Source organism: Meleagris gallopavo, unplaced genomic scaffold (genome assembly GCF_000146605.3).
Source record: "Meleagris gallopavo isolate NT-WF06-2002-E0010 breed Aviagen turkey brand Nicholas breeding stock unplaced genomic scaffold, Turkey_5.1 ChrUn_random_7180001860422, whole genome shotgun sequence".
NCBI lineage: Eukaryota > Metazoa > Chordata > Aves > Galliformes > Phasianidae > Meleagris > Meleagris gallopavo.
Window position 1 is genome coordinate 26,727 of NW_011126185.1, and position 8,409 is coordinate 35,135.

An 8,409-nucleotide genomic window follows, 5' to 3' on the forward strand; every position below is an offset into this window, starting at 1 on the left:
GCATCCCCGCCAGATGGGGCCTCCTGGTGCAGAACCGCCGGGTCCGGCGCTGGGGTTCCACGGCCGCATCCCTACGTGCTGCTCCTCTCCTTCACCTTCTCACCTTTGCTGTCCTGGGGGAGCAGAAAGGAGATGGAGGCTCAGCTCAGCACCGCGCAGCGCTGCGGCCGCCGCCCCCACCCGCTGCCCCCAGAGCCAGAGCAGCTCCTCGGGCCACGCTGCCCTCCCGCTCCAGGGGTGGCTCCCTGCAGGGATGCTCAGGGCAGATCTCCAGCAGGGGAGGCACAGGGGAGCAGCGCCGCCCAGCCCGAGGCACAGCAGCACGGTGACACACGGTGACAAAGGGAACCAAACACACACGTGGCACTCGGGCACACACACACAGAGACCAGAGCTGCGGTGAGAAATCTGTCCCCAGAGCACAGGAACGGCTCTCGGCTCCGTACGGCCTTTAAGGCTGCTGTCTGTGCTATGTACTGCTATGTACTACAGCATCCTGGCACTGCTCTCCCACTGAAGGCACTGCCTCCTAAGCTCAGTGCTGGGTTATTCCCTCTGAAGCATTTTTTTCTACCCTGAGCAGAAAGAGAAAGCAAGAGTCAAATTCCGACTTACTTTTTACGTGGGTTAGATTTAAAGTATTTAGAAACTCAAATTAACTGGAGCCCTGCTTACCACCTGCAACGAGAAGCTGAGGTTTGGGACATGTCAATAACGAGGCACTTTTAAAATGTCCTTGGAACAACACATTTTTTTTTCAGGTGGGAGAGGGAGGCTGCAGCACCACACACACCTCAGGGGACAGCACCAGGCAGACACGGGCAGAAGGGGTGGGGAAAGGGATGAACGGAGGGGACGGTACCTCGGGAGGCGGCGGTTTGATGGTGACAGGCTGGGACGTCCTCCGTGGTGGTGAGGGTTTGGGCTGCACTTGCTGCTGGACAGTGTTGTAGTAGGTGACCCCCCCGTACACCTGGGACTGCGCCTGCTGCCGGAGAGCGGCACGGTCAGCACCGGGCGCCCGCCTGCTGCCGCGGCACCGGCATGACGGGGGGAGATGGCAGCACACGGGTGGTAGATCCACCCACAGCGACGGCCCCCCAGGGCTGCCCCAAAGCGGGCTGCGCCCCCAGCCCCTGCGCGGGCGGCTCCGATCCGAGCAGGGAAGGTGATGGAGGCTGGGGGAGAAGTGCGTGGCTCAGTCCTGCCGCTGCGTGTCAGCCGTGCGCCGCTCGCACGCGGCATCGGGGACCTCTGGTTGTCACCGGGAGGGGCGGACGCTCCGCCTGCTCCCCACTCACACGGAGCTGGGTTGGGAACGGGAAAAGCCAGCCCTGCAGCAAGCACTGCTCGCAGCCAGGACTGCCCAGGCAGCGCTGAGGAACGGCGGCGGGCAGTTCCCAGTGTGCACAAAGGACGTCCGAACAGTCCTCGAGGTGGCTTCGGCTGAGCGTGAAGCTGGAGCTGAGCAGCTCTCAGCCTCCTGTGGGACAGCGCCCAGCTCTACAGGGGAAAATCTCAGCTCTGGGATCCTCCAATACAGGTATGCCATACTTGAGACCCCAAATCCAAGTGAAGTGCAGTGCAGATGTGGGAGCAATCCCTTTTGGTGCCCACCTCCAGCAGAGAAGCAAATGACAGCAAACAGCCACTGCTGGGGGCAGCCCCACCGCCGCACTCCCCTCCCAGCTCAGGAACACCCACGGCTCCGGCAGGAAGGAAAGGCAGCACGGCTCACCTGTGTGTTGGAATAGAGGTGTGGAGGGGGCGGTGGGGGCAGCGCTCCGGGGGGGTACGGTAGCCAGGATTCCCAAAATTCATGACTCCAGGCGGGGAGAAGTAAGTCGGGGCGAGCAGCTGCTGCGGCGGGGCTGCCCTGGAGGCATGGAGACCGGCGGAGGGTAGAGCCCAGGGTTTGCCATCGGGGCTGCTGTCTGGTGGGGATGTAAACCTGAAGGAGCGACAAAAACGAGCTGAGCACCACGTCCTGGAGGCAGTGCGCTGTATGGGGACAGGGCTGCCGTGGGGGCAGAGGGCAGCATGGCTGCGCCATCCGTGCCGCAGGCAGGAGAAGGGCAGAGGCTTTTCCTACAGCCTGCAGAGCTCAACTCCTGTGCTGGGGAAAGGAAAGGGGAAGCTCTTCTCAGCAAAGAGCACACGGCCCCCCCGGCCTCGGTTCAGGAACCGGACACGGCCCCAATTGGCACGTCCACTTCAGGAAACAGTTTTGCAGGCGAGATAGAGAACACCCCAATCCAACAGCTCTCATTTCTGCTTTTCTCTTCTGAGCTACGAGCAGCAGGGAATGAAGACCCAGCCTGGCACGACAGCTGGCACAGCCCCACACCCTGCTGCCGAGGAAGGGCCTGGCCAGGCTGCACGCAGAACCAGAGGCTGCCAAGGCAATGAGATGATCTCAGTCTGCGCTGCCTGCGAGAGTCAGACACGGCTACTTTTCTTCCCTGAAGTTTTATATGAATTCAACCCTACTGCACGAGGGAAGCAGGTCTCCTCCATGCCACAGAAAAGGACAGAGGCTGTGCAAAGCTGGCCTGGCTGCCCCGTGCTCCTCACCTGGATGAGGGAGATGCATTTCTGGCTGCACGATCATCCCCTGGGGCGGCAGCGGGGCCGGGTTCTCACTGTGGGTGTAGATTGGTCCCTGGAATTGTACTGCAACACAGAGCAGAGCGTAAGAAAAATCCCCACCAGATTTTGTTCTACTGCAGCAGATCACACCGCAGATCCAAGCCACCTACAGTTACTGCACTTGAATGCAGTGCTGCAAGCTCCACTCCTACCAGAACAGCACACAGCCCACCCAGCTCACAGATGCTGCATGCTCCCACAGCAGAGCTTCCTATTCCCTTTACAATGCAGACCGCTCAGGGAATTTCTCCTCTCACACTTTACATGCCAGAATAAATTCCAAACCCATCTTTTTGTTCAGCAGTCCTCCCTGCTGCTCTGATTTCTGGCCAGTTTTAACTTCTCACAAAAAAAGCCTTTGGAGCCCCTGCCTGGGGCAGGAGGGCAACGCTGCACACCGAGAACAGCCCAGGGCAGCTCAGAGCAGCAGAGACAAAGCAGTGATGCTACTGACAAAGGGAAGGGGAACAAAGCCCCCCTTCAGCCCCAGCCCGGTGCCAGCACCTGAGCACACAGGGCAGGAGGGGATCACTCACGTGGGTCGTAGTAGTGCCCCTCCATGATGCTGATGTGCATGGGGGGGGCAGGCTCTGGCACTGGTGGTCTCTGCCGCTGCGAGGAGTAGCGCTTCACCCGGCCGCCCTGCACCGCCTGCAGGGGACAAAGCAGCAGTCAGTGCCCAGCAGGGAGCACCCACTGCCCCCCCTGGGCCTCTGTGGGTCACAGCAAAACCACGGCACACAGAAAGGGAAGGGCTGAGGTGCCCCAGCCACGCTCTAGTTATTCCAGCCCACAATCAAAGCAATGCTCGGCTTCCCCGCTTCCATAAACGACGTGCTTTACCATTTCCTCCATCCTGTTGAACTGAGGAGGTGGCCCAGTTCCCACGTGCATATGGTTGGGAATACCTGAGGAAGAAGCAAACCGGTTATTATGGGTTGCATTTGTTCTCAGCCACCTCGCTGTCACCAGTGCTGGGAGCTGCACAGCACCGCCAGGAGACCCCGCACTGCCTTCCCAGTGAGAACCTCACAGCAACCCAGCTGTCTGACTGCCATTTTCAACATCTCAGAGCAAACCAGCAGCTGTTGTGTCACTGCACGATCATCCACTCTGCTCAGTGCATTTTAAATCCTCCTAAAAGGAATCCTCCACTTGAAACCCAGGTTCCGATCTCAGCTCTGCTCCTGCTCAGAGCATTTCTTCACAGCACAAACACGAATCCATCTGGGACAGCGTAAGCATCAAAAACAACCACCAGCACCACCACGTAATCTCAGCTGTGAATCACCCTAAGCTTCCAAACTCTCATCCTAGTGGCACATTTACAGCCTGCCCACTCTGGTCTAGGATCTGCTCACACCAGGCTGTGTGCAGGAAGATCTGTTTCCACAGACCTAACCCTCAAGAGCAGCTTAGGATAGCAGCAGGTCACATCCTTCTCCTTGCTCCAGTTTTACTCCTCTTGGGAAGGACTCTGACTCTCCCCAGAAAAAAAAAACTTTAATTCTGCAAACAGATAATTATATCTGGATGACCTCTGGCACGGTTGCTCCACAAGAATTCAGTCCTTTGCTCAGCCTGCCTGCCCACTTCCCAGCACAGATCGGCCTCCTCCAGCCACACCAATGGATTTACAGCCAAATGGCACCGCCAGAGAGCAGCTCAGAGCCTGCAGCATGCCCGTGCTGATGAAGGGAGGCCGGGTCCCTCCTGCCCCCAGCAGCACATCACAGGAGCCCACTTACTCATCACCCTCACCTGTAACCACACACAATGCTCTTTATCCTCTGAACTCCAACTCTGAGCCTTGCTGTGACTCACACAGCTCTGAGTTCCTGCTGCCTGCTCCCCACACAGCCCTTCCCCTTCACTGAGCCTTCCCCCATTCTTAACAAATAGGGTAGGCAGAAAGAGTCTGCTCTGATGCCCACCTGAGCCTTAACCCAGATCACCTACAACAGAATATTTCATTTCCTCGTTTTTACGTTCTGTTTTGTCCCTTCCCATCGTCCCACTGCATCTTCTCCATCTTGTTAGTCTCCACCACCCACCACAGCTGGGACAGCATCACACAGCTCAGCTCTGAGCAACGACATGACTGCAGACCCCAGGCAGGGGCAGCCTCCAAGCTGCCAGCTGGCACACACTTACCCCGCAGCTCCCGGGGCTGTATGAACTGAGACTGCCCCGGACTCCAGTTCTGCTCCGTCAGATTCATCTGAATCATCTCCTGCTCAAGTCCATCCAAGCTGGATTCCACTGGTGACTCCCAGTTGCTGCTCTTTGCTGGTGGGGGGGACGTCTCAGCCTGGACGGGTTTTGGTGTCGCAGGAGCTTCCAGAGCAGGCACGTCATCTGCCAGCTTCCCCGTGTCCCCAGCTTTGACTCTGGTCCTCCTTGCCCGGGAGTAAGACTTCTTTTCAATTGGTCTGTCTGGCGGCGGCTGCACAGCGTCGGTCTGGTTTTCCAGAGCACCCTCCTCCTTGACAGGACTGCCATGGACGTGCACTGCTTCCACTTCTGGCGACTTCTCTCTCGGTGGGCTCTGCTCCGCACGCTTCGCTCGATAGCCGCTCTCCTGTTTGCCTTGCTCACCATTTCGGGATGGGTGCTGCACACTCACTTCTGAAGCTCGGTATCCCGGGCGGGTCTCCTTGTAGCCTCCCACCCTCGGGTAGCTCCTGGGAGGGGGCATCCTCCCCGTTCCCGCAGAGCTCCTGCTGGTGAAGGTTCGTGGGGGAGCAGAAGTGCTGTCTGTGCCCTGGTGCCGGGGGGGTTTGTTGGGCCGCTCGTTGGACCAGTTTGGGTCTCGCTGGGGGCTCCCAAACCTGAGGGATAACAGCAGTGCGAAGGACTGGAAGCAAAAGCCAGGGCAGGGGTCCTGCTCTCCAGGACACAACATCCAGGACTGAGCCCCCACCCCTGCTCAGAGCCCGCTGCAGAGGGCTGAGGCCATCCCCCAGAGGAGCAGCCGTGCTCTGCCCGCTGCTCACCTCGGTTTGCGCATCCTCCTCGGCCTGATGTCATCAGGGTTGTGAGCAGAGCGGATGTCGTAGCCATACAGTGCAATCAGCTCCTGCCTGGTTTTGGGGGCCTGCTCGTCCTCCCGGAACTTGTCGTGCTCCCAGCGACCCTCGTCCTTCCACAGCTTCCGCTGCCGACCCTTTGGCCTGCACACACGGGGAGAACAGGAGGTTGTGACAAAGCCGAGGATGGTGGCTCCAACCTGCAGCAAACGCTTGGAGGGCAGAGCGTGTGCAGGAGGCAGCGCCTCTCCTTCCTCCTGCTCAGCAGCTGCCCACTGAAAGAGGCTTCACTTGTGTTTACTATGCCAGTCCCTCCTTTTACAAAACCAAGAGCCAAGACGTCCTGGCAGAACACTGCTAGCAGGCAGCTGGGCCAGAGAACAGAGCAGCTCTTTGCTGACGCCTTCCCAGCACGTCGCAAGGGCTGCGAGCATCACCAGAGCCGGGCTCTGCCACATACCTGACCTCCTCCTCCTGCGTCTGCCCTCGGAGATCGTGCTCAAAGAAGAGCCCTTTGCGTGGGATGTAAGCCGGGTTCTTCCGGTCCTCGTCGTCGTCCAGGTGCTTGGGAGCTTTTTTCCCAACTTTATTCTCAACAGGTTCGGTGCTCTCCTGTCAAAATCAGACAGCCCCTAACACTGCAGCAGTCCCGCTGCGAGAAGCTCCCCACAGAGCAGAGAACACACAGATAACACCTACCTGCCCGTCCCCACTTTGCCTTTCACCAGTAACAGCACCTTTAGAGTCCAGTTTCTCATCCCCTTTCTCTGCTTTTGCTGCAGACTCACAGGAATCATTGCTATCCTGCTTCAATTCCACTTTGGCACTTTCTTCCTCGCTGTAATCCTCTTCCTCTGCCTGAAAGAGCCCCAGTTTACTCACACACACACAAACACACACCTGTAGCACTGAGTCTCCTGGTGATTTCCCAAAGAAGTCCCCACACCTGGAGTTAGATTCCTGTTCTACTTTTTACATCTCTGACCATTTCACAGCACAGGATTTGCTCCCAGAGTCCTCCTTACCCCTCTGTCTTTACGGAAAAGACAAAGATTGAGCCCAAGGTCTCTCCCCAGCAGCTGCCACTGGTGACATCAGACCAAACAACCACAGCTGCCAGCACAGAGCTGGGAGCAGCTCCCCCACACCGTCCCAGAGTGCCACGTGTGCCTCCTGCAGCCCAGGAGCCCAGCTGATGCGATGATGGCCACACTGCCAGGCCTTCACTGTTCCTCTCTCCCACAAGGGCCCTCTGCAGCCACACTGCCGCCCCACATTCCCTGCAGTCACCCAGCTGACTCACTCCAAGCTCTCCGTTCTCAGAAGCCTGACCTCGTTTCACCCTCCAGGAGCCTGCAAGCCTTGCTCAGCTTGGGATCGCCACTAAAAATAGCCCGGTGTGATTAACAAAAAGGCTGCTCTATTTTTCTCTTTCAACACAGCCTATTTGCACATCAACTGCTCCTTTTGTTTACGCTGGGGAAACCCAGACATGGCATTATTTTTAGGCTCAGGAACAGAGCCATCCTGGCACCCGGTGATGCAACACCGCCTGGCTGCGTTGCTGGGCTGCCCAGGGGAGCTGCCCCCTCCTTCCTTCCCAGGGCATGGCCTGCTCCAGCACTGCACAGCCCCAGGAGCTTCCATTCCATCCGCCTCAGTTTGTGGTTTTCTTTTTAAACCAGTGCCCACCTCAGGATCTCCACAAAGCCTGTCTCGGAACAGGCTGCTTCTGTGAAAGCCTCTGATCTCAGAATGCAGGGCAGTGTGTTGCCGTGGGCTGTGGCCGAGGCTGCCCCTCGAGCACAGCGCTCAGCACACAGGGGAGGTTCTCCCAGCACACACAGTGCAGAGCTGCCTGCATGCAGGCATCTCATTGACCCACTGCCACACACAGACATCAGGGATGCCCCTTGGGATGCTTCCAACCCAGCGCTAAGCTTTTAATTTCAACTAATTACAACGCAGCCACCATCCTACACCCTCTTCCACACCCTTCTTAGCCGTTCCGCTCCCACCACGCGATGTCTGAGGACTGAAATGGACCACGTGCTTATCCTGCATTCACCGTGCAGCAGCACGGCTGTAGCAGCACCTGCCCTGCCCTGACAGAACCATCGGGGGAGGAGGAACTGCACCTGGAGAACCCGTTTTCCCCTCACACCAATGGCTGCAGCGCAGCACAGCTCTGTAACACACACACAGCACACGAGCTGCAGCCTGGAGACAGACACAGCCGCTGCAGGTGGGTCAGCGGAGAGAACGAAGGGCACAAACTGGTGTTGTGCTAAAACTACACGAGGTGAAGTCACCCCACAGAGCCCTTCCACCACCAGGACACGCAGTCTGACTTACCTCCGAGTCCTCTGCGCTTTCATAATCCGACAGCACAGCTGCAGGAGAGAAAAAGGAGGCACTGTCAGGGCAGGAAGGGCAGCACAGCTCCCTGCGATCGCAGCACCGGGTCCTGGGCCATCACCAGCAAATGCAGCACATGGCCACATTGTGTGGTATCACAGCAGCAGGAAGAGCCCTTGAGGAGCACCACCCTATGTGGGGGGCCCCGGGCGGGCCTGGGGAGGGCTGACCTGCACCCCCTGCACCCACACTTGCAGTATTATGGCTGATGCTCAGGGCTGCAGCCGCAGCACTGCAGGAAGCAGCGTTTTCCCCCACGTTCCCCCCACGCAGTGACACAGCCGTTACTCACCATCGCCTTCGATGCCGTCCT

General features: G+C 58.5%; 1 protein-coding gene across 1 annotated transcript in view; it reads right to left on the minus strand.

Annotated features, from left to right (window-relative positions):
- The window catches only part of CASC3 (CASC3 exon junction complex subunit), an 8,823-nt gene continuing 414 nt past the window's right edge, over positions 1–8,409 (minus strand). Inside the window, 14 exon segments of the mRNA XM_031557568.1 lie at positions 1–113; positions 863–985; positions 1,739–1,800; positions 1,803–1,871; positions 1,874–1,951; positions 2,575–2,673; positions 3,186–3,300; positions 3,493–3,557; positions 4,804–5,480; positions 5,646–5,822; positions 6,139–6,290; positions 6,378–6,536; positions 8,034–8,071; positions 8,389–8,407. Of these exon segments, the coding sequence (XP_031413428.1) occupies positions 72–113; positions 863–985; positions 1,739–1,800; positions 1,803–1,871; positions 1,874–1,951; positions 2,575–2,673; positions 3,186–3,300; positions 3,493–3,557; positions 4,804–5,480; positions 5,646–5,822; positions 6,139–6,290; positions 6,378–6,536; positions 8,034–8,071; positions 8,389–8,407 (1,875 nt within the window). The 3' untranslated portion in view covers positions 1–71.